Raw genomic sequence first — 27017 nt, 5'->3', positions numbered from 1 at the left:
TATTTAGAGAAAATATATAAATTATAAATTATAAGTACTTTAAATAAAACTTTAATAATAAAAAAAAAAGCTTATTTTAAATAAAGAAATAATAACTAAATAATTAATTAATTAATATAAAAAAATAATTAAGTTAATACTTTTTATAAATATTATTATAAGACTAGATATTACCTTTATAATCTCCTAATTAGCCTAGTTTATAAATAACCCTAGGGAGAAATATATTTAAGTAGCTAATTAAGCCTTATATTACTTATATATAATATATTTTTATATTTTATAATTTAAACCTAGAGAAGGCTTTATAATTTATAATAATATTTTATTTATAAATAATATAATTAATTAAAAAAGCTTAATATATATAATAAGTAAGTAAGCTAGGTAACTAAGTAAGCTAAAAATCCCTTAACTTATATTATCTCTATTTAATTAATTAATTCTTAATTACCTAGTATATTATAATTTAATTATAAGGCTAGAATACTTCTTATCTTTTAGGCCCTTTAAAATAACCTAAGACTTAATATATAATATATAATAGAAATATATATTATTAATTATTATACTTTATATTACTAGTAAATTAATATCTAATCTTAATATAATACCTTTAATAAATTATATTACTTATCTAATCTAAAAAAATAAATCCTTATTTATTTTATTTTTAACTTAGATTTATAAGGATTTCCCCCCTAGCTTTATAATATAAAAGAAATAGCTAATATATATAATAAGTAAGTATTATAATTATATAAGTATTATAAAAATCCTAACCTCTAAGCTAGAGATTATAATAAAAATACTATAAATTATTTAATTAATTAAAATTACTTACTATATTCTTCCCTAGATATCTTAATTATTACCTAATAGGTCCTTATATTATAACTAGGCTTATTATAAATACTATAATACTAAATATTTAATTATATTAATCTCTCTTAATTATTACTCCGCGATAATTTAGTTATTACCTATATATTAAGATCTATTTAATTAATTACTTACCTTCCTTCCTCTACTATTATAACCCCTCTTTTCTATAATTAAGTCCTTTTTGCCCTTTAGCGCTAATTAAATATCTTATTTACCTCCCGAAGGTCTTTATTCTTAGTAATTAATAAGGTAACCTAATATATAATTACCTTTATCCCTTTCTTAAGAGACTTTAGGGCTTTAAGGATTAACTCTAAGGAGCTATTTTAATACTTTTTAATTTATCTTTTAAGGTACTTAGACTAAGATCTAGCCTTAAGTATAATCCTTAGGGTCCTTAAGACCTAAGAGGTTAAGGGCCTAGCTCCCTCCTCGGTAGGCATTAGAGTCTATAGCTATATATTAAGCTTCGAGATTATAGCTTTTAGATTAAGGGGAATAAAGCTAATACCTTTAAAAGCCCCCTTAATATTTTTTTTTATTATAATAGCCTTATATATTATATAAAAGGCTAAAAAGAACTTAGTTTTTAAAATATAGGTTATAAAGTATTTAATTAATTATTTTATTTCTTAATTATAGGCTTATTTTAATATATTAAAATACCTAATATTAAGGGGCTAAAATAAATAAAATAAATAAGGTAATATATAAAGCTAGATAATTTTTTTTCTTTATAATATCTCTTAAATTTAATAAATTAATAGTTTTTATAGCTATTAAGGATTAAGAGATAATAAAAATTAATTGATTAATTAATTATATATTAATTAAAGTATTTAAGCTACTTAAGATTAATCTTATTATTAGTCTAGCTATTTTAGGTTATTATAATAGCCTAATCGCCTAGGAGGTTACTTTCTTAGTATTAATTAGCGAGGTAATATTAGCCTATATTAATAATAAATAACTAGATTACTTAGCCTTTTATATTAATTACTTAAATAATTATAATCTATTCTTAGTTTTTAGGCTAAACTAATTTTAGCTTTAAATACCTTTCTAAGCTTATAATACTTATTCTACTTATAATTATACCTATAAGGAAGCTAATCTTATTAAAGTTATAGATATTATTTAATTAGATATTATACTTCGCGATTATATTTATTATAAATTAAAACTAATTATAAATACTAATTAAATCTTTATACTTAGCTCTTTAGTAATTATATTTCTAAAAAAAATATATCTTAAGCTCTTAGTATTACTTAATAAAGTTTAAAGCCTAATGCGTATTAATAAGTAATATATCGCAATTAGTAAGTAATTAATTAGCTATTTCTTTTAGATTATAAAACTAAGGGGGAAATCCTCGCGAATCTTGGTTAAGAATAAAATAAATAAAGATCTATTCCTCTAGATTAGATAAGTAATATAATTTATTAAAGGTATTATATTAAGATTAGATATTAGTCTATTAGCGATATAAAGTATAATAATTAATAATATATATTTCTATTACGCGCTAGATATTAAGTCTTAGGTTATTTTAAAGGGCCTAAAGTATAAGAAATATTCTAGTCTTATAATTAGACTATAATATACTAGGCGGTTAAGAATTAATGAATTAAATATAGATAATATAAGTTAAGGGATTTTTAGCTTACTTAGTTACCTAGCTTACTTGCTTATTATATATATTAATTATTATAAATATAAATAAATATAAAAAGCTAAAATTAATATAGCCTAGAAATTAAGAATAAATTATAATTATCTAAGTAATTAATATAAAAAGCTAAGTAATCTTATTATTTATTATTAATATAGGCTAATATTACCTTACTAAGTAATATTAAAAAAATAACCTCTTAGGTAATTAAGCTATTATAATAACTTAAAATAGCTAGATAAATAATAAAATTAATTTAAAATAATTAAAATACTTTAATTAATATATAATTAATTAATTAATTAATTCTTATTATTTCTTAATTCTTAATAATTATAAAAGTTATTATTTTATTAATTTTAAGAAATATTACTAAGATAATAATATTAACGTATATCACAAGTGAGTGAAACACACAAGCGAGTGAAACAAAAATCCCAACCTCTTTTATAAAAATCGCAATAAAAACACCACAAACCATTTGATCAATTAAAACTACTTACTATACTCTTCCCCAGACGTCTCAATCACTACTTGACAGGTCCTTGCATTATGGCCGGGCTTGCCGCAGATACCATAACGTCGAACACCCGGTCGCGTCGACCTCCCTTGACCACCACTCCGCGACGATTCGGCCATTACCCGCGCATCAGCATCCATTTGATCAATTGCTTGCCTTCCTTCCTCTACCGTCATCACCCCTCTTTTCTGTAGCCGGGTCCTTTTTGCTCTCCGGCGCCGGCTTAGTATCTCATTTGCCTGTCGAAGGTCTTGAACCTCTGCCCGAACAAGAGCCATCTCATGCATAACCGCCTTTGTTCCCTTTGCAAGAGACTTTAATGCTTCAAGAATTGACTCTGGAGAGCTGCTTTGGTGCCTTCTAATTCGTCTCTCAAGGTATTCAGACTGAGATTGGGCCTCAAGCACAGTCTTCGGGGTCCTTGATGCCCAAGAGGTCAATTGATCAGATGCCTCCTCAACCGGCGTTGGCGTCCGTAGCTGCACATCAAGCTTCGAGACCACACTTTCTGGATCAAGAGGAACAAGCCCGGCCCCTTTGAATGATGCCTTGATGTTTTTTTTTTCGTCATAGTGGCCTCGTGTGCTGCGTAGAAGGCTGGAAAGAACTCGGTCTTTGAAACGTGTGTTATAGAGCATCTGATCAGATGCTCTATTTCTCGACCATATGCCTTCTTTAGTATGCTAAAGCACCCGACGTCAAGGGGCTGGAGTAGATGAGATGAATGAGGTGGCATACAAAGCCGGATAATCTTATTCTCCTCGCAATATCTCTCGAATTCGATGGAGTGGTGACTTTCGTAGCCATCAAGGATCAAGAGACGATAGGAACCAATTGATCGATTGGTTGTGTGCCGGTCAAAGTGCTTGAGCCACTCGAGACCGGTCTCATTATCGGTCCAGCCATTTTGGGTCGTTGTAATAGCCCAATCGCCCGGGAGGTTACTTTCTCGGTACCAGTTGGCGAGGTGATATTGGCCCGCACCGATGATAAACGGCGGGATCGACCAGCCTTCCGCATTGATCGCTTGGATCACTGTAATCCATTCCCGATTTCTAGGCTGCACTGATTTTGGCTTTAAACGCCTTTCTGAGCCCGTGACGACCATTCCGCTTGCAATCATGCCCATAAGGAAGCCAGTCTCGTCAAAGTTATAGATATCTTCTGATCGGATGCCGTACTTCGCGATTATGTTCGCCACAAGCATAAACTAGTTGCGGATAATAGTTGGATCTTCGCACTTGGCTCTCTGGTAGTCATATTTACGAAAAAAACGCGTCTTGAGGTCTGGGTGTCGCCTGACGAAGTTTGAGGCCCAGTTTATGCCGACTGGTGGTGCGTCGCGGTCGGCAAGCAATTGATCAGCCATTGCTTTCACACTACGTAGCCGGGGGGGAAATCCTCGCGAATCTAGGTTAAGAATAAAGTGTTTAAGGATCTGTTCCTCTAGATTAGATAGTCGACGTGATTTTGGGGTAATATCGCGTTGAGATTGGATGCCTTTTTGCCGACGCCAGAGCGTTATTGGGTTGACTGTATAGATTATTGCAGCGCGTCGGAGCTTTAAGGTTGGGTCATTTTGAAGGGCCTGAAGGGCAAGAAGCATTCTAGCCTCATAATTTGACTGTGACATGCTGGGTGGTTGAGAATTAATTGATCAAATAGAGAAGGTGTAGGTTAAGGGATTTTTGTTTCACTCGCTTGTGTGTTTCACTCACTTGTGATATACGTTACTTTATAACTTATATTTTAAAGATTAAATTCTTTTTAGCTTTTTATATTATATTTTAGGCTATTATAAAAAAAAAATATTAAGTTAATTTTTAAAAAAGCTAAGCTTATTTTTTTTAACCTAAAAAATATAATCTTAAAGCTTAATATATAGCTATAGATTCTAATACCTACTAAGAAAGTAATTAAACCTTTAACCCCTTAGGTCTTAAAGACCCTAAAGATTATACTTAAGACTTAATCTTGGTTAAAATACCTCGAGATATAAATTAAAAAATATAAAAATAACTCCTTAGAGTTAATTCTAAAAGCTATATAGTTTTCTTCTAAGAGAATAAATATAATTATATATAAGGTTATTTTATTTAAGGCTAAGGTTAAAGATCTTAAATAAGTAAATAAGATATTAAGTTAGTATTAAAAAATAAAAAAGAATAAATTATAAAAAAGAGAAATAATAATAATAATAAAAACAAATAATTAATTAAATAGATATTAATATATAAATAATAGCTAAATTATTATAAAGTAATAATTAAGGGAGGTTAATATAACTAAGGGTTTAATATTATAATATTTATAATAAGCTTAATTATATTATAAAAACCTCTTAAGTAATAATTAAGATATCTAAGAAAAAATATAATAAATAATTTTAATTAATTAAATAATTTATAATATTTTTATAATAATTTTTAATATATAAGGTAAAGATTTTTAAGATATATATTTATCTAGGATATAAGCTTATTATATATATTATAGTATTATAATTATAAGTACCTAAGTATAAGATTATAATACTTACTAAGTATAATATTAAATAATATTTCTTAGTTTTTTTTTTAATAAAAACCTTAAAGTAATATATTTAATAAGTAAGTTAATTAATAGATTATATACTTAAAATTTATAAATCTTAAATTTCTAAAAACTAGTATAAAATAGCTATAAGCTTAAAAGAGGTATTTTTATAAATCTAATTAAAAAAGTTAAAAATATATAATTTTTTTAAATTTTTAAAAAATTCTTTTAATTTTTAAAAGTATAAAACTAAAAAAAATAATATAAATAAGAGATCCTTAATTAATTCCTTAATTATATTTTTTAAAAATTTATAAATAATAGAAAAATAATATAAAATATTTATTAAAGATAATTATTAATTCTTAGCTTATAATAACTTAAATTAAATTTTTTAAAATTTCTTAAAATAATTTTAGATTTAGGTAAGATTTCTACTCTAGGGTAAAAGTAATTAACTTACTTACTAATTAACTTACTTATTATATATATTAATTAATCGTATAATTAATAACTTTATTATTATAATTAAAAAAATCCTTTTTAAATTAATAATTAAATAAGGTATTTATTTATACTTTTATAATAGCCTAAGCCTATTTATTATTACTAATTTAAAATAATTTTACTTAGTTTTATTATTTATAAAAGTATTTAATTATTTTTCTTTAACTTATAATAATATATATATATAGTAAAAAGCGCTCTCTCTAGGTTATTATATTATCTTAGCTTCTTTTTTCTTTTTATTTTCCTTAAAGCTATTAAAATAAAATAATACCCTCTCTTATTAATATTATTAGCTTTAGGGTTATATAGAGATATAATAATTTACTATATTCCTAATTCCTTAAGTAAGGGTAAAAATCCCTTCTTAAATTTAGGCCTATTATTTATTATTATTATAGAAATTATATTAAATTAATAAATAAGGTTAGCTATAAAGCGCTTTAGTACTTTAGCTATAATTCTCTTTAGAGGGATTATTTTTACTTATCTTATTATATTATATTTTACCTCCGCGAGGTATTTAAACCCTTAGTCTAATAATATATATTAATAATTAAAATAAACCTTAATTATAGGATTAAATAATTTAATATACTAGATAGCCTCTAATAGCCTCTAAGGAGTATAGGCTTAATAAGTAAGGTAATATTATATTACTTTAGAGACCTAATTCTATATATTATTTTAGAAATATCTCCTCTTTATAAGATCATAGATTATTTCCTTACTCTTATAATTATTATTAAAGTAATATAATTTAATTAATTTTTTTTATATTTCTAGGTTATTTATTATTAATAGAGGTAAATTATAATCTTATTTTATTTATTTTTAAAGTTATTATCTTTAAATAAAGAAAAAAAAAACCTTTCTTTTAAATTATTATAATTATAAATAAGTTAATCTCTTAGGCCTCTTAAAGGTATATAAGTATTTAGCTATATCTCTATACTCTTAAGAGTAAATACTATCTAAGATATTAAGTTCCTTATTAATATAAATTATATTAAGGTAGAGGTTAATAAAATCTTTAATATCTCTTTTAATTTACATATCTAATTAATTAAATAATCCTATATACTTTTATAATAATTTATTAGCTATATAGTTCTTCTTTTTAGATATATATCTAATTATAAAATTAAAGAGAAGAAAATAATTAATCTATCTTAAGATAAAAGAATTAGGTATATTATTTATTTTATTATTAATTTAGTAGACTAACATTTATAAATTAATCTTAAGGATAAAAGGAATATTATAAATTATGCCCCTAAGGCGGTAAAAGGCATAAAGGATTACCTTATATTTTTTTTTTATTATATTATATTTAATTTTAGCTAGGTTTTATAATCTAGATTTAAATTAAATTAGTTTTTATTTTTTATTAATTACTTATATTAAAATATATTCTTAGCCTAAAAGACTTATATTAATTATAAGGATTACCTCCTTAGCTTCCTTAGAGTAATTAAAAGTAATAAGAATTAGTAATATTATAATCTTCTTCTTTAATATCTCTATAGCCTCTTTTTAGTTTACTCCCTAAATAAACTTAGTATCTTTCTTTAATAGGCTTATTAAAGCCTCTATAATCTATATAAACTATTTAATTTATTAGTAATAATATCTTATAATACTAAAAAAAAACCTTATTTCCTTTATATTAAAGTAATCTTCTTACTTTAAGATTTTTATAATTTTCTTTTTTTTTAGTTTCCTCTTATAAGTCTTATAGAGGTAATTAATAATTATTATTATTTTTCTATAAAACTAAGACTTCTAGCCTATAACTATATAACCTAATAGCTTAATATTTATTAATATTTTATTAAGGTTAATTAAGTACTTTAAAATAAAATGATATATTCTTAGGGCTATTTCCTCCCTATTATAATCTATTATATATCCCTTAATATAAATATTATCTAAGAAAGACTAATAAATATTAGGAATTAAGTCTCTTAAGATTTAAAAAATATTTTAAGTAAACTAAGTAACTAAGTTTATAGCTCCTTATAATAATATATATATTCTTAATAATCTAATTAATATTATAAAACTAATTAAGTTTTTATTAACCTTTATTAATTTTATCTAATTATATCTTAAAAAAAAATCTAAGAGTAATAATATCTTATATATAATAAAATCTATAGAGAACTTATTATAGCCTAAAGGGATAAAGCTATCTTATATTATATATTTATTTATTAAGATAGCTAAATTAATTAATTAAAATTAATTATCTTTTTTCTAAATAAGAAAAAAATAAGTTCTTATAGGGGCTATAACCTTCTTTAAGGATTCCTCTCTTTATCTAGGTTCTTAGAAGTTTAATAACCTCTTTTTTATACCCTTTAGGGATAGATATACCTTTTACTTACTAAGCCTTATACTTAATTACCCTAATAATTTATAGCGGTATAATAAATAAATTAAGTTTTTATATTTTAAAAATTCTTAACGTACATAATAAGCATATACACCAAACAAGTATATGCACCAAAAATCCCTCAATCATCACCAATGCCATTTAATCAATTAATTATTAACCAAAAATCATACCTCAACTCTATTCTGAACGTCAAGTCCTTCTTGCGCTTCAAGCTCTCCAAAATAACCCAAATTTAAGTCTCCAAGGCGCTGCTAGGCTATACCAAGTTAACTATTAGGCCTTACATCGCCGGCACAATGGCATTCAATCTCGACGCGATTAGATTCCTAAATCACGTAAACTATCTAATCTAGAGAAACAGATCATTATTCAGTTCATTCTCGACCTGGATTCGCGAGGATTTCCCCCGCGACTGCGTAGTGTTGAAGAAATGGCCAATCGATTGCTCGCCGACCGCGACGCGCTACCCGTCGGCAAGCGCTAGGCTTCTAACTTCGTTAAGCGACACCTAGACCTTAAGACGCGTTTTTTTCGGAAGTATAACTACTAGAGAGCTAAGTGCGAAGATCTAGCTATTATTCGTAACTAGTTTACGGTTATGGCGAACGCAATCGCGAAGTACGGTATCTAATTAGAAGATATCTATAACTTTAATAAGACTAGCTTTATGATGGGTATAATTCAAAGCGGAATGGTCGTCACAGGCACAGATAGGCGTAGAAAGCCAAAATCAATGCAGCCTAGAAACCGGGAATAGATTACAGTCATTCAAGCGATCAATGCGGAAGGCTAGGCGATCCCGCCGTTTATCATCGGCGCGGGCCAATATCACCTCGCCAACTGGTACCGAGAAAGCAACCTCCCGGGCGATTAGGCTATTGCGACGACCCAAAATAGCTAGACCGATAACGAGACTGGTCTAGAGTGGCTAAAGCACTTTGACCGGTGTACAACCAATCGATCAATTAGTTCCTATCGTCTCTTAATCCTCGATGGCCATGAAAGTCATCATTCTATCGATTTTGAGAGGTTTTGCCAGGATAATAACATTATCACGCTCTATATGCCACCTCATTCATCTCATCTGCTTCAGCCCCTTGACGTCGGGTACTTCAGCGTGCTCAAGAACGCTTACGGTCGAGAAATTGAGCATCTGATCAGATACTCTATAACCCACGTTTCAAAGACCGAGTTCTTTCCGGCCTTCCACGCCGCATTTCAGGCCACCATGACACAAAGAAATATCAGATCAGCCTTCAGAGGAGCCAGGCTTGTTCCTCTTGACGCGGAAAGTGTGGTCTCGAAGCTTGATGTGCAGCTACGGACTCCAACGCCGCCTGAGGAAGTGGCTGAACCCTTGACCCCTTGGGTCTCAAAGACCCCAAAGACCGTGCTTGAGGCTCAATCTCAGTCAGATTACCTCGAGAGACGAATTATAACGCACAAAAGTAGCTCCCTAGAGTCAATTCTAGAAGCTATACGGTCTTCTTCTAAGGGAACAAAGATAGTTATGCATAAGGTTGCCTTACTCGAGGCTCGGGTCAAAGACCTTGAACAGGCGAATGAGATACTAAGCCGGCGCCGGAGGGCAAAAAGGACCCGACTACAGAAAAGAGGGGTAATAACGGTAGAGGAAGGACGGCAAGCAATTAATTAAATGGATGTTGATGCGTAGGTAGTGGCGGAATCGTCGAGAAGTGGTAGTCAAGGAAGGTCGGCGCGACCGGGTGTTCGGCGTTGTGGTGTCTGCGGCAAGCCCGGCCATAATGCAAGGACCTATCAGGTAGTAATTAAGACGTCTGGGGAAGAGTATAGTGAGTAGTTTTAATTAATCAAATAGTTTGTGATGTTTTTATTGCGGCTTCTATCTTATAGGTACAGGAAAAGTAGTGCATATACTTGTTTAGTGCACATGCTTATTATGTACGTTATATAAATATTACTTTTTTATTATATATAATCTCGAGGAATATATTTAATTCTTTATATATAAGGGTATTATTTACTTAATTAATTAGTCCTTAGAGTTATTTTTTATAGATCTAGGTTCCTTATTTAATATCTAAGAATTTTAATATAATCTAATCTTAATATTTTAAATCTTTTTATAACTTCTCTTTTACTTTCTCTTACTTTTTAGCTTTTTATTTTAAATTATCTTCTAAGGTAAATCTATTTAATAAAATATTATCTCTTAAGTAAATCTTAATACCTTTCTTTTTATAGAGAATATTAATTAAGATTTCTTCTAACTTATTTTAATTAGATAAGTCTTTTCTTTTTTTATATTTTATATTTCTTTTTTATTTACTTTTTAATTAAATAATTTATATCTTTAAGGGCTATATAATATTACCTAATTATTTCTATTTTAATAATATTAATTACTTTTTCTCTTAATTCTTAATTTAATTATTATAATAATATTAAGATATTATCTAGTTTTAAATTACTCTCTTAGTTAACCTTAGGTTTAGAGAGAAGATTAATATTTATTTTAATAATATATTATTATCTATATTATAAATTAAGGCCTCCTACTTAATAGACCCTATAGCTAGAGTAATACTATAAGTATTCCCTAATTAGTATTAGAGGAGTATAGAATTATCTCTTATTAAATAATTAAATAATACTTTTACTAAGTAGATAAATAATATATTAAGAATAAAAAGAATTAAGATTCCCTTTAAGGGCGCTATATATATCTTTTACTAAATCTATATATTACTAAGGTATAATTAAATAATAATCTAGCTTAATATAATAATTTAGTCTTAGGAGAAAGATATAATTAAGGCATAGGCTAGAGTAACTTTAAGGCTATAGGTTTTTATAAGCTCTTATAAAATAATATTCCCTTTAGAGCTTATATCTATTATAGCTTTAATAATCTTACTCTTTAGATTATTAAGTCTTATAAAAATATAAGGTAATTCCTAGGACTAGGTGATTTTCTTATTTTAGCCCTTAATTATTAATTTAATATTATTAATTATTTAATTAATTAGTTTTCTTTTTTTAATTATAGGCATAGTTTTCCCTAAGGTCTTTATTTTATTTTAATAAACCTTTATTATCTTTATTTCTTTATTTATTATATTTATATTAATTATAATAATATAGTCTCTAGGCTAAAGGTCCTTTATATTATTATTAGCTTAATTAATTTAGTTTACTTTATTAATAAGAATTATATTTATATTAGTTCTCTTACTAATTACTATTTAATAGGCCTCTCCCTAGTTTTATTTATTAACTTAAATTATATTAGCGCTATTAGCCTTCTAATTAAATAATCCCTGCCTTTCTCTAGTAATATATAACACGGGTTTAATATAAGTAATCTACTTTATGCTATTAGTAATATCTTAGTAATCTTTTATTACCTCTCTACCTAATTAAGGTAATAATATAAATAGCTTATTAATTAGAATTAAGATTTTTTTTATTTAAAAATTATTTCTTAGCTCTTATATAATTAAAGCTTATTTTTCCTTAAGTATTTAAAACCTTTAGCTCTTCTCTTTACCTATAATAATTAATTTCTTAATTAAAATTAATTTCTTAATTAGCTAAGTAATTTCTTATATTTTAATAATATCTTTAATATAAATCCTCTTTCTTATATTAATATTAATAGCGATAATTATAATAATAAGTATCTAAGGCGCCTTTACTTAATTAAATAATATAAGGTCTTTATTAATTAAGATTATATTAATAGAGGTTCTAAGTAGCGGGTTCTAGCTATCTAAGATATCTTAGTCCTTATATATAATTTCCTTAGGTAATTAATTAAACCCTTCTAAGGACTTATATTTTAAGTAATAGAGATCTAAGGCCTTAGGGTTCTTCTATATAAAATTATTAATAATATTATTCTCGGGCTAGGTTAATATAAACCTAAGCCTAGCTTTATTATATTATTTAAGCCGCCTTATTAATAGGTATAAATCTAATTCTAGGAAATATATTAATTAATTATAGCTAAGCTTTTAGATTTTAAATGTGGTGGAATTCCTTGGGAACCACGTGACGAGAAGGGCCGAGGAATTCCCGGGGAATTCCCGGGGAATTCCCCCACTAAGAGACCCACTTTTCCCAAAGGAATTCCCAGGGAATTCCCGGGAAATTCCCCTAAGATTCCCTTGGGGAAATTCAGGGGAATTCCTAGGGAATTCCCTATAAGAACCCTTAGATCTCTTAGGTATAAGAATCATCGAATTTTGACCTTATTTTTCTTCCTTTTGGAAATCCGTGACCTATCAAGGACCCGGAATTTCTAAGAGGCGCCTCAGAGGATCAAGATTAAAAAGCCTTTATTGCTTTTCCCTTACATTAAACTTCTTAAATTAATATATAAGATTAAGTAATAATAGTATATTACCCCTTTTAAGGAGGGTTATTTTACCTTAAGGGTTATAATTTATAATATTAATACTTTTATTATAAGCTAAGTTAATATAAGTATTAAAAAAATAATTTCTTTTTATATAATATTTATATATTATATTATTTTATTAATTACCTCGCCTTAATCTATAGGCTATATATATATAGAGATTCTTATAATTCTAAGATTAATTAATTAATATAGTATTTATCTTAAAGGGTTAATTTATCCCTATAGTAGCCTATTTATTATTCTCCCTCTAGATAATCTAAGCGAGCTATAGCTATATCTCTTGCCCTTTTATTAGATTAATTAAGAGCTAGGTTAATTATGCGGTAAGGTTATTAATCTTTAAATTAATTATTTTATTAAGCTTTTTTCTTAGGATCCTAGGGGTCTTAATATTTTTTATAGAGGGGCTAGAATTCTTTAGAAGGGTTAAGGCCTAAGTAACCTTATAAGTATTATCTTTATTTCTAAAATAATAAATTTTTTTAATCTTAATTTTATTCTTATAATATTATTTAATTATATCTATAAGGTTATAATAATTTATAATAATAAGTTCCTTAATACCTTTATTATATTTTTTATAGATCTTATTAATAACCTTCTTAGGTAATACTTTATAAATAGCTTAGGACTATATATAAGAGTCTATCTAATTCTTATTAGTCTATTTAAAGAGATATTAATATTTATTTAATTATTTAATAATAATATAAAAATTAACCTTTAGTTAAATCTTATTAAGTATTTTAAGCTTTTTTTTAATTATTTTAATTTAATTAGAGTTATTATTTATAAAAAACTCTTTTAATTTCTCTTAGGCCTTTTTTTAATTAAAGCTTTCTATAACTTATTAAATTTTTCTTTTTATTTTAGGGTTAATATATAATTTAAAGAATCTTAGTTTTTTATTTTTAGAAATATTTATAAGTTTTATTTATTAATTAAAGTTTTATAAATATTTAATTATATTTTTCTCTTTAAAGGTAAAAAATAAGTAAAATAATATTATAAATAAAAGATTATTTAATCCTTTAGTTATAAATTCTTAGAATAAGTTAAAGAGGGCCTTATTAATTATTACCTTAGTATTACTCTTAGCCTTTATACTTTAGCTAATATTACTTTTTAATATAATATTAAGGCCTTTATTATTCTAAGCTATTAATATAATATTTATAATTATTATTATTTAATTAGATAATTCTAAGTTATTATAATATTTTTCTTTATAATTTATACCTTTAAGAGGGTTAAGAAATCTTATCCTAGGGGTTTCCTTAAATACTATTAGGATTAAGATAAGAATAATAAGTATTTCACTTTTTATAAGCCACTAGGTAAATATTCTAATAATAAGAGCCTTTTATTATTATATTATAAGTATCTTTATAAGTAATTTTAATAAAAGTAGCCTATTAGCTCTAATAAAAAGAGGTCCCTTTTATATTAATTATAGGTTTATAATATCTTCTTTTTCTATATCTATAATAAATAAGTCCCTTTTATAATTAGTATTTATTTTATATAAGGCATAAAAAAAATCTATATTAACTTTAATTATTTAAGGTAATTTAATTAAATAATTCTAATCTTTTAGTAATTAAGGGAAAAGTAGAATTAAGCTATAGCTAATTTTAATAATAACTAGGCGATTTTTAGGGTTCTCTTAATTACTTATTTTATCTTTTTTATTATAATTCTTTAATATCTTATATTTCTTAATCTCATAACGTATATAATAAGCATATACACTAAACAAGTATATGCACCAAAAATCCCTCAATTATCACCAATGCCATTTGATTAATTAATTATCAACCAAAAATCATGCCTCAACTCTATTCTAAACATTAAGTCCTTCTTGCGCTTTAAGCTCTCTAAAATAACCCAAATTTAAGTCTCCGAGGCGCTACTAGGCTATACTAAGTTAACTATTAGGCCTTACGTCGCCGGCACAATAGCATTCAATCTCGACGCGATTAGATTCCTAAATCACGCAAACTATCTAATCTAGAGGAATAGATTATTATTTAGTTTATTCTCGACCTAGATTCGCGAGGATTTCCCCCACGACTGCGTAGTATTAAAGAAATGGCCAATCGATTACTCGCCGACCGCGACGCGCTACCCATCGGCAAGCGCTAGGCTTCTAACTTCGTTAAGCGACACCTAGACCTCAAGACGCGTTTTTTTCGGAAGTACAACTACTAGAGAGCTAAGTGCGAAGATCTAGCTATTATTCATAACTAGTTTATAGTTATAGCGAACGCAATCGCGAAGTACGGCATCCGATTAGAAGATATCTATAACTTTGATGAGACTAGCTTTATGATGGGTATAATTCAAAGCGGAATAGTCGTCACAGGCATAGATAGGCGTAGAAAGCCAAAATCAGTGCAGCCTAGAAACCGGGAATAGATTACAGTCATTCAAGCGATCAATGCGGAAGGCTGGGCGATCCCGCCGTTCATCATCGGCGCGGGCCAATATCACCTCGCCAACTGGTACCGAGAAAGCAACCTCCCGGGCGATTAGGCTATTGCGACGACCCAAAATGGCTAGACCGATAACGAGACTAGTCTAGAGTGGCTAAAGCACTTTGACCGGTGTACAACCAATCGATCAATTGGTTCCTATCGTCTCTTAATCCTCGATGGCCATGAAAGTCATTATTCTATCGATTTTGAGAGGTTTTGCCAGGATAACAATATTATCACGCTCTGTATGCCACCTCATTCATCTCATCTGCTTTAGCCCCTTGACGTCGGGTGCTTCAGCGTGCTCAAGAACGCTTACGGTCGAGAAATTGAGCATCTGATCAGATGCTCTATAACCCACGTTTCGAAGACCGAGTTCTTTCCGGCCTTCCACGCCGCATTTTAGGCCACCATGACACAAAGAAATATCAGATCAGCCTTCAGAGGAGCCGGGCTTGTTCCTCTTAACGCAGAAAGTGTGGTCTCGAAGCTTGATGTGCAGCTACGGACTCCAACGCCGCCTAAGGAAGTGGCTAAACCCTTGACCCCTTGGGTCTCAAAGACCCCAAAGACCGTGCTTAAGGCTTAATCTCAGTCAGATTACCTCGAGAGACGAATTATAACACACAAAAGTAGCTCCCCAGAGTCAATTCTAGAAGCTATATGGTCTTCTTCTAAGGGAACAAAGATAGTTATGCATAAGGTTGCCTTACTCGAGGCTCGGGTTAAAGACCTTGAATAGGCGAATAAGATACTAAGCCGGCGCCGGAGGGCAAAAAGGACCCGACTATAGAAAAGAGGGGTAATAACGGTAGAGGAAGGACGGCAAGCAATTGATCAAATGGATATTAATGCGCAGGTAGTGGCGGAATCGTCGAGAAGTAGTGGTCAAGGAAGGTCGGCGCGACCGGGTGTTCGGCGTTGTGGTGTCTGCGGCAAGCCCGGCCATAATGCAAGGACCTATCAGGTAGTAATTGAGACGTCTGGGGAAGAGTATAGTGAGTAGTTTTAATTGATCAAATGGTTTATGATGTTTTTATTGCGGCTTCTATCTTATGGGTATAGGAAAAGTGGTGCATATACTTGTTTGGTGCATATGCTTATCATATACGTTAGAGGTAATTATATTTATAGTCTATTAATTAATAGCATAGGAGTATACTTTCTTATCTAATTAATCGGTTTAATTAACTCTAGTATATACTAATTATTAGAAAAATAAGAGTATTAAAAATCCTATATAGGGGTATTAGATTTATTACAGAAATAAAATATACTTTATTATATAGCTAAATCTTTTTTATATATCCCTTTTATAACTTTTTTAAAAGAGGGATCTTATATATTATCTCGTGATCTTAATAATATAGAAAATAATAAGGGTAAATAATTAATTAATAGTAATAATAATTACGCCGAGGAAGAAAGCCTAAAGCTCCCTTTTCTTATTATAACTAATAAAGAAGATAATAATAATTAGAGGCCGCGGCCTCTAACCTTTTTCTATATATAAGAAATTGCCTAATAGCCTAAAATAGCTTAGTACTTATTTCCCCTAACTTAATAGTTATATTAACTAAGAGTAATAACCTATCTAAAAAACTTTAGTAATAAAAAGCTATTTTTAAGAGATATTTTTTTACTAAAATATATCTTAAAGCCTAATAAGCCTAAGGCTAAGAATAATACTAAGCTTTAATATATTTATATAATTATTAAATATCTTATTTAAAAGGTAATTATTATTACTAAGCTAAATATTATCTTATAGAATATTTTATTTAAGGTTAATTATAAAGAGCTATATTATTAGGCCCCTGAGGCTTATAGCCCTATAGGGCCTAGTTATACTATTATCCGTTAACTAAGATAGGCGCGGCAGACCTTTTGGCCTATTTAGCCTAGAGGTATAAGCTATTAGGGCCTATATTTTCTTTTATATAATATATATAAAGAGTATAATATACCTTTTTCTTTTAATCTAAATAATAAACTTAGAAGAAATATATTATAATATATCTATAATTTTTTACTTATATTATCTAAGCTATATCTTATAAAAATATAGCTAATTAGCTACTTTTTAAACTTATAGAGAGGTAAACTATAGCCTTTAATATTATAATAAATTATATAATAAAGCTTAATATATATAATAAGCAAGTATTATAGACAAGCAAGTATCATAAAAATCCTAACTCTCCTTAGGAATATTATAATAAAAACACCACAAATTATCTAATTAATTAAAACTACTCACTATACTCTTCCCCAGACGTCTCAATCACTACCTAATAGGTCTTTGCATTATGCCCGGGCTTGCCGCAAACACCATAGCGCCGAATACCCGGTCCGACTAACCTCCCTCGACCACTACTCCTCGACGATTCAGCCGCTACCTACGCATCCACATCCATTTAATCAATTACTTGCCTTCCTTCCTCTACCGTCATTACCCCTCTTTTCTATAATCTAGTCCTTTTTGCCCTCCGGCGCCGGCTTAGTATCTCATTTGCCTATCGAAGGTCTTAGACCTCTGCCCTCATAAGAGCCATCTCATGCATAACTGCCTTTATTCCCTTTATAAGAGACTTTAATGCTTCAAGAATTAACTCTAGAGAGCTACTTTAGTGCCTTTTAATCTATCTTTCAAGGTATTCAGACTAAGATTAGGCCTCAAGCATAGTCTTTAGGGTCTTTAAAGCCCAAGGGGTCAACGGTTCAGCTGCCTCCTCAACCGGCATTAGCGTCCACAGCTAAACATCAAGCTTTAAGACCATAGTTTCTAGGTCAAGAGGAACAAGGCTAGCTCCTTTAAAAGCCCCCCTGATATTTCTTTCCGTCATAGTAGCCTCATATGCGGCGTAGAAGGCCAAAAAGAACTCGGTCTTTAAAACATAAGTTATAGAGCATCTAATCAATCACTCTATTTCTCGACCATAAGCTCGCTTCAGCACGCTAAAGCATCCGACATCAAGGGGCTAGAGTAAATAAGACAAATAAGGTAGCATATAAAGCCGGATAATCTTCTTCTCCTTATAATATCTCTTGAATTTAATAGAGTAGTGACTTTCGTGGCTATCAAGGATTAAGAGATAATAAGAACTAATTGATCGATTGGCTATGCACCGGTTAAAGTGCTTAAGCCACTTGAGACTAGTCTCGTTATCGGTCTAGCTATTTTGGGTCATCGCAATAGCCTAATTGCCCGGGAGGTTACTTTCTTAGTACTAATTAGCGAGGTGATATTGGCCTGCACTAATAATAAACGGCTAGATCGCCTAGCCTTCCGCATTAATCGCTTAAATAACCGTAATCTATTCCTGGTTTCTAGGCTATACTAATTTTAGCTTTAAATGCCTTTCTGTACCTATAATAACTATTCCGCTCGTAATTATGCCTATAAGAAAGCTAGTCTTATTAAAGTTATAGATATTATTTAATTAGATACTATACTTCGCGATTATATTCGCCATAAGCTAAAACTAATCGCGGATAATAGCTAGGTCTTCGCATTTAGCTCTCTAGTAATCATATTTACGAAAGAAACGCGTCTTAAGGTCTAGGTGCCACTTAACGAAGTTATAAGCCCAACGCATGCCAACTAATAGCGCATCGCGGTCAGTAAGCAATTAATCAGCCATTTCTTTCACACTATATAGCCGTGGGGGGAATCCTCGCGAATCTAAGTTAAGAATAAAGTAAATAAAGATATCTTCTTCTAGATCAGATAGCTTACATGAATTAGGGATAGTATCACATCGAGACTAGATGCCTTACTGCCGGCGATATAAGGTACGATAGTAAACTATATACATCATTGCGGCGCATCGGATACTTAGTTTTAGGTTATTTTGGAGGGTTTAAAGAGCTAAAAGGATTCTAGCCTTAGTATTAGGCCCTAATATACTTAGTGGTTAAGAATCAATTGATCAAATGAAGAAGATGTAAGGTGAGGGATTTTTGTGACACTCGCTTGTCTATGACACTCGCTTATCATATACGTTATAAATATATTCATTTATATAAAAATCCTAGGCCTTATTAATTTTAATTAATTTATTAAGCAAATATAATATATTATTACTCCTTAAGGTTTTTCTAGGGTTTACTACCTATCACGGCTTAGGCTATAATAATTAGCTAAAACATATTTAATATCTATATTCATTGTCACAGATTGATTAACATCTAAAGGGCTCGGCCCATGGCAACCAACAGCGACAGCAATAATAACAATACAACAGTCACATGAGCTGAGCATGGGTTATAAAATGCTTCGCTGCCATGATGGGCAACATGCAATTTCGTCTTCTCATCAACATCCATCCAAACTTTCTTCACAACATAGCCCGACACCTACTTCGCCACGTAAACATCCATGGAACAAAACGGCCAGGCTTCGCAGCACGGCCTCAATGACGGAACAAAAAGTCAGCCCTCACAGGAGCAAGAGCAAGAGCCTGGGCGTGCCGCCGCCAACGACCCTAGCCCGCAAGAACCACAACCCCTCAAGGGGATGGCGAGGATCAGAGTAGAGATTGCACGCGATGAGGACAAGCGTCGTCAATACCTACTCCGTCTCGAGAAAATGGAACCCGAAGAGCGCGCCACCTACCTCGAAAGTCGTGGCCGAAACCGATACGCCGAGCGAAGAAGAGCAGCGAGACGAGCAGACACTGTCGAGATCGCGCTGACTAGCTACTTGACTGAAGACCAGTGCGCTGATCTGCTTCGGCAGCCTTATTACCCACCCGACGGGACAACCTTCTTGCGCTCGCTGAACGGCTACCTCAACGACATGGGCGATATACGCGATTTCAGACGGGTGCTGGGCGAGAACACGGGAAATCCCAAGTGCTTTATGCTACGCTCAGCGGAATTGTGCAAGTTTGCTCTCGTTGACTGGAGAGTCCCCAGGCAGGAACACATCCGGGAACTCGGTCCCAGCCTTGCTCTTGACCGTCTATACGAAGCACACGTCCAAGAACTGCGCCAAGATGACCGACTGGCACAAGCTCGAGAGGTGGCTCGTGGTCACCCACAGCAGTATAATCTCAGATTAACACAATACTGGGCGCGAAGGATGCTGCACGAGTACGAGGGTGCGGTCGAGAGAGAGGAGCCTCTGACCGACCAGACAGCCCCCGCCGTCTGGGCCAACATCGTCCCCAAAGCCCCTGCCTGGATCGCTGAGATCAGGAGATGGGGGCAAGATTTTGGCTTTGTCTGCTACAGGTCCAGTGAAGCCGAGCGACGACCAGCTGTGGCGAGAGATCGCTGGTTCTCCATCTTTGAGGATACCGACGCTCCAGACTGTTACGACGGTAGTCCCAATGAGTTTTGCGGCTACCGGAGGGGGGCGGATATGACAATCATGCGTGGATATGATTTGGGAGAGTACATGAACGCTCTGTGGCAGCCATCCTGTGCAGTCCATGGCCTGCCCTCTGAAGCCTGTCCTTCTGCGTTTCGAGAGTAAGCCATCCAACCTAACGAGAAGGCTTCTCACTGACATGGCATGAACAAGACATTTCAAAACAATCGCGAAGCCGAACCTTGACAGCCCTCGCATGTCGAGGAACACATTTTTGGTCCTCCACAACGATTGTCTCTTCCCCGACCTTGACACCCATGGTGTGGAACTCGGGGAACCCCTGTTTCCATCCGCTGGCGCACACGCTGAGGACGGGGCAGCTCTACTAACAACTTACGACCTCCCTCACTTCTTTCTTTGGGCGTATGATGCTAACTGGGAGCCTCCAAGCCGCTCAGAGGGCCAAGTCGCCACGACTGTTCAAGTCGAGGGATGCAACTGCCAAGGAACCGTTGCTAGAGGCTATGGCGGTGCTGATGAGGATGGGTATCAGGGCCGCGTTAAGGTCCGTGTTCACTCCCTATTCACCTGGCTCTACTACGCGAGGCATGTTCGTGACCAAGTCATCGACCTGAAGGATATCTGGCGCATCGCCCAGGACATGCCAAACCAAGTGTGGAATTGCGGGACGGATCGGTATGATAAATCCCACCCGAATGCACTGCCTTGATGCTGTACCGGTCGGGTGAGAATAGGCACGTAACTGTCTGAACCGACGGTGTGACGTACGAGGGAGCGTGGTAGTATACGAAAAACAGGAGACTGGACAGCAGTCCTGTGTGTACTCAATGTATCTTCGGATGGCATTTGCACTTTTCACGTTACGAGCTTTGCTCGAGGCTGTGGTGATTAATTTTTTTCTATTGACTAGTAATGTGCGAGAGTAATGCGTTGCTGGTGATGATAAAGCGGTACTGCCTTGAATAGGTACACCGTTGCACTGGAGGCGGCTCTTCCCCATAACACTACGCGAAATTGAACTCCACACACAAAATTCATGGCGTGACAACCAGTTAATCTCCATGTAATCATAGGAGATCTCGGATAATCAAGCTGGGGCAGTCTTAATTGCAAAGGCCATACGCTGAGGTCGGATGGCAAGCCGCGATGGCCTCAGGGTGGATGGCAACAAATACGCACATGAGTTTGGAGTTATGACAACACTTTTCCACGTCACCCTCGACGTTCAAGTTCTACATGGCGTTCCAGCTTCTGCAACACCATCGAATACTGGGTCAACTAACTCTGTATTGGAAGAAGACACTGGCTCTAACTATTCCATCCCTATTCATCTTCTAGCCAGAAGATACAAGCACTGCTGATTCCCAACGCACTCCGATCGCTATCCGTCTAGACCTCAAAACAACCACCCCCTCTCTTAACTCACTGTCGGGGGATATCGTTCACATCCGGGTCCCAATCCGGATCCTTGATAGGATCATCGTTGCCGCTGTCAGAGTCACTGTTGCCGCTGCCAGAGTCACTGTCACCGCCGTTGTCATTGCTGTCGTCAGAGCCTGTGCCAGGACCGCTGTCAGGGTGAGTGTCGTCGCTCCAAAAGTTGTTAGGCAGCTTCATCAGTTCGGTTACCCGCCTACTTATGCTGTCCAGGAAGAACAGAAAGTTGGTGATCCTATACTGTTCCTCAACCGGCTCATCGACGTTGCCACCATTAGTCCTCCACGGAGCAAAGAAGTTGTCATAAAGGCGCGCTTCCCAGCGTTGCCGGATACGCTGGATTCTATCTTGAGCAGTTTGTTGAGCGCGAGCCGCTATGCGTTCGTAGAGGCCGTTCATAAAGAATCGCCATTGTCCAGCAAGGTTCATGTTGGCTGGGGGTTCTATGTCGTCGTCCTCCATCTGTTGCCGGATCAATCTTTCGGCGTCCTCTAATATACGAACTATCAGTAGATTCTGCTGGCGCATGTACTCTACGATGTTGTCATGGTTGAGGTATTGAAAGACGCCGATTGCCTGGGTTGATCATGGACGATTAGCGAAGTCCAGCAAGGCAAAGTGAAGGTGTAGAAACTTACAACATTGTAAATGGCCCCAATCGCTCGTGTAGTCGCTATGCCCGTATCTCTGGTGTATCTTCCCAGTTTCCTTTCACCAATGAACTGTTTCCTACCCCATATCTATGGTTCTTATATTAGCACGCTTCCCCCAAAAAGGGCTGCTGTATGCTGTTCTCACTATGGCCTTCATGTTATTGACGACACTATGGGTGTTAACCATGTGCGAACTATCATCTTGGGAACCGATGGCGTGAAAGATCTGGTCCATCGGGGAGGTGTTGCCATATTCTTCTTGCCACCTGGCAAAGCTCGTCTGTAGATAGGTCTCGACCCAGTATCGCCCATAGCCCGCTGGGTTGAGTTCATTGACGAACTCTTCGCCAATTAGAGGGTTCTCAATAGACTCATTGATGGCGGGGATCCTTCCTTCAGACAAGAAGCCCCAGAAATCCCCCATGGTCTGGAGCTCGGGAAGATGCTCTCCTGGAGGAAAGGGCATGTTAGTAGACATTTCGTAACAAAGGCAGAGGCTTGAGCTTACCTTCGGTCTTCTGTCCATTCTTTTGGTCTGTGTAAACAATCTTGGCCTTCGCACAGTCGTTTGGGTCAAATTCCAGCATATAATACTTCTTGTCCTTGTTTTTCTCAGCCAATTTGTCACCATAGTAGTATGGCTGCGACCAGATGACCCAGTAGATCTTGTTGTTCTTGTTGTTGGCATTTCCCTTAACTGTAACAACGATAGGGCGCGCTCTCCCTTCACCCTTCGCACGGGGGGCTAGATCGTGGTCTCGTGCCTTGAGGCCATCGTGGATTGGGATTTCGATCTCCGGCGCCTCGTATTCGTCGTCGAGTTCGTCGGGTAGGTCTGACAAGCTGCAGGTGAGGGTTTTGTTCGTGCCGCCACTGCCCATGAAGTCGTCCCACTCGTTCAGACGACATAACAGAGATGCAGTGCCAGTGTCTCTGTTGTCCTTGACCATGTCCCTCACCGTGGCAGAGTATCTATAGACAATGTCGATATTGTCTGAGGTGACGTGGGTCCACCTCTTGGTCAACTGCGCGTCCAAAACGTGCTCGTATTCGTGGTTGTTGTCACCGACGGTTATGAACCCATAGACTACCTCTTCAAGAACTTCATGAGGGCTCGGTTCAGGATCGAATTCTCGGTGAGCGACCTTGATTGATGCCTCGGTCGAGACTGATTCAATGGATCGCTTATCGACTTTGGCTGGGCAGGTCGGGGATTCAACCCATTCCGCCACCTTGCTCTCCAGGTACGACTCGAGACTGTCCTTGTCGTATTTCCTAGTGACTGTCGGCTTGCAGCAGTAGGCTGCCGCCCCAGACTCGCACCCGCCATTTGAACTCAGGGCTAACTTGGTGTATCCTGTCGGGCTAGAGGCTTGGGGACATCCTGCTCGGCAGTGTCCGTCGTCGAGGGCGTCGGCGTTCCAGAAGCACTGATCCCAGTATCGGTTTTGATCCTCTTCCTCTTTGGGCTTGCAGCAAAGGTTCTGTTCCACCTCAAAGTGAAAGGCCACCTTTGAGCCCACCAGGCACGTGGTTGATCCACTACCCATGAATGCCTTGGCAAGCCGATGGTGTCGGTCGTCCTGCATCTCAGAGCAGGGCTTGTCTGGGCCGTTGGTCGGGCCGCAAACCGGCTCCTCACCCTCCCATCGACACTTGTCCCAGATTCTCATCGAGTCAATGATCAGTCCATCCTTGGTCTTGGTTGAACAACAAGCCAGTTGACTTCCCGAGTCGCAGGCTATCTTGGATGAACCAACCTCAACGTAACCATTACGGCATGAGGACATGCACATGCCGTGGTTCCAGGCACTCCACTTGCACTTGGGCTCTTCTCCCGGGGGGCAGCACCAGGTCCGCACCTCGGGCGTCGTGCATCCAGAATCCTCCCATATGGTCTGGAATTCTTGCCCTCCTCATCACGGAGGATAGCAGTCCAACCTGAGGGGCACGCTCCGCCGCAGTTGGTCCATCTGCACGAATCCAGGGGAACATTCTCAAGTTTGAGGTCCCCTTCGTCTCGCTTCCTGAGGCTGGTTTGGTTGGATGGCTTGGTTGGCGTCTGGACCTGACTCACGGTGCTAATGGCCGATTGTAGAGCATGCGAGTAGGTGCCGCTGTTGGTATCCTGGCTGACAGACCATACCGCGACGCCTCCCATACACTGGCTGCGCGCAAAGTCTAGCTTGATCTGAAGCGTCGTCTCGTCCTCGTACGTTATCCACTGGTCATCGTACCTGACAACCTGGACAGCGGCCTCCTTGTCCAGTCTCGGTTTGGTACCGGACCAGGACAGCATCCGGTGAATGTCAGCATTGCTGACAAGACCAATCTCGTCCGAGCATCTCTCTCCCCGGCCCGCCGAGTCAAAGGGGCAGCCCTTGGAGACACAATTGGTGCTCGATGCCGTAAAGGTTCGCGAGTAAAAGGCCAAGCCCATCACGACCTTGGCCGAAGGCACGCCGCTTCGCCAGATCAGGTCGACCGTGTCAGCAATCTCGGTGAGGTTTGTGTGGGCGTTTAGTTTGTTGTTGATCCAACTGTCGGGGTTCCTGAAAGCTCCGTGAAGATCGAAAGCCAGGACGCTGAACCAGTCGACATGATCTGACAGCTGCTTGAGATCGAAATACTGTAGGTATGAGTACACAGCGGGCACCGTTACAGAGAAGCCGTCTCGCAGGCCGTTGCTTCTGAGAGCCGCTTGTAGGTTCTCTGCAAAGACGACATAGTTCTTGGTATCGTCAGAGCTGCCCCCCTTCTAAGGAGCAGTCGGGTACCTCCAGTCGATATCAACGCCGTCAAAGTCGTATGTGTTGATAAAGGAGACAACAGAAGTTATGAATGCCCTCTGGTTTTCCTCAGAGGCGACCATCTGCGAGAAGACCTTCTCGGTCGGGCCCTCACCGAACTGCCAGCCGCCAACGCTGATGAAGGCCTTGAGGCTAGGGTGGCGGCGCTTGACTTTGGCGAGGTCATGGTAGGTCTTGGTATCGTCTTCGAATGCCGGCGTAATCCGAAAGGTGACAGGGTCGATAACAGCGTAAGCAAAGTTAATGTGCGTGTAAACGTCTGCTGGAATGTCGTCGGGAGAGAACTGGTTGCACGATCGTCTTGCCGCGCCGCCCTCGTAGTAACCAACAACTCTACGAACGGGGTAGTTTTTGTTGCAAGTAGGCTTGCTAAACTTTCTATCGCCGCAGAACTCTTGAGTAGTCCCGCAGTAGCTGTCAAGAATCAGTCTACAGCTTCATGAAAAGGGAGAGGGGGGTGGCAGGGCAGTCACTGACCCGGTTTCTGAGCAGCAAGCGTTCAGAGGGCAAGCTGTGGCATTGGCCCATTGTTGGCCAAACCCTGGATCACACTCGCTCTTGGCGTCACAGTTTCCAACACAGTTGTCGGAAGCGCAATCTAGATGTTGATAAGTGGGATTAGCATGGACCAAGACGGCTGGTTACCTCATATGACGACAACAGAGACTTACAGTCTAGGCCAAAGCCGCAAAAGCCGGTCTTATTGCAGCAGGAACCGTCTATGCAAGGATTCTTGGCGTCGCAGGCTGCCTGGAAGTCGCATGTGCTCTGGCAACCATCGCCGCAGTACACGTCGGTTGTTCCGCAGAAGCCATCCTTACTGCAGCAGCCGGTCTTGCAAAGGTTTTCCTTACTACATCTCGCCTGCGAGAGTGTTCCGACTGAGAAAAGGGCTAGTAGGAGTAACAGGGAATGAAAGAAGTGGAACGGAGAGGTTCCGCCAATAGAACTCATGATAACAACAGGATAGGTAGTGAGCGACTGAATAATGGGTAAGAAAAGAGACAGAGGGAGCCGATGAGCATGTGCAAGAGAGCTCAGTTGAGAAGGGAGACATTGTAATGGAAACAACAAGGACATAAGTAGTCATACACAGATCATGGCTCGGTCGACTCAGTCACGCTCAGAGTTGCTTTGCAACCAGACCAAAGATTGCTGCAGGGTTCACAATGGGTCCGTCGTGAGTAAATTACGGACTCCATGGACTCTACTAAAGGTGAGAACTCGTATAGTTTACGTGCATGCTTTGTGTCTCGATTAAAGTAACGGGGCGTCGAGGGGATTACAACAGGATACGATGATGGGGTTATTGTCAGATCATTTAGAGCTCAGACGTCAACTTGAAACCGCGGTATTGTTAAAACGGCAGAA

General features: G+C 35.4%; 2 protein-coding genes across 2 annotated transcripts; one reads left to right on the top strand and one right to left on the bottom strand.

Annotated features, from left to right (window-relative positions):
* Positions 1-19789: 19789 nt before the first annotated feature.
* Positions 19790-21455, top strand: NCS57_00508700 (uncharacterized protein; the record flags this gene model as incomplete). The annotated part of the gene is made up of 2 exons (XM_053055026.1): positions 19790-20886; positions 20939-21455. 2 exons carry the CDS (start codon positions 19790-19792, stop codon positions 21453-21455), a joined length of 1614 nt encoding a protein of 537 aa, XP_052917186.1.
* A 713-nt stretch (positions 21456-22168) lies between these two features.
* NCS57_00508600 (Chitinase) lies at positions 22169-26600 on the bottom strand (the record flags this gene model as incomplete). The annotated part of the gene is made up of 8 exons (XM_053055025.1): positions 22169-22759; positions 22822-22923; positions 22982-23286; positions 23345-24577; positions 24631-25567; positions 25631-26060; positions 26124-26244; positions 26318-26600. 8 exons carry the CDS (start codon positions 26598-26600, stop codon positions 22169-22171), a joined length of 4002 nt encoding a protein of 1333 aa, XP_052917185.1.
* Between the last annotated feature and the right edge of the window lie 417 nt (positions 26601-27017).

The sequence above is a fragment of the Fusarium keratoplasticum genome, chromosome 3 (genome assembly GCF_025433545.1).
Source record: "Fusarium keratoplasticum isolate Fu6.1 chromosome 3, whole genome shotgun sequence".
NCBI classification, from domain to species: domain Eukaryota; kingdom Fungi; phylum Ascomycota; class Sordariomycetes; order Hypocreales; family Nectriaceae; genus Fusarium; species Fusarium keratoplasticum.
The sequence above is the reverse complement of the archived record's forward strand: the minus strand, read 5'-3'. Positions and strand labels throughout refer to the sequence as shown.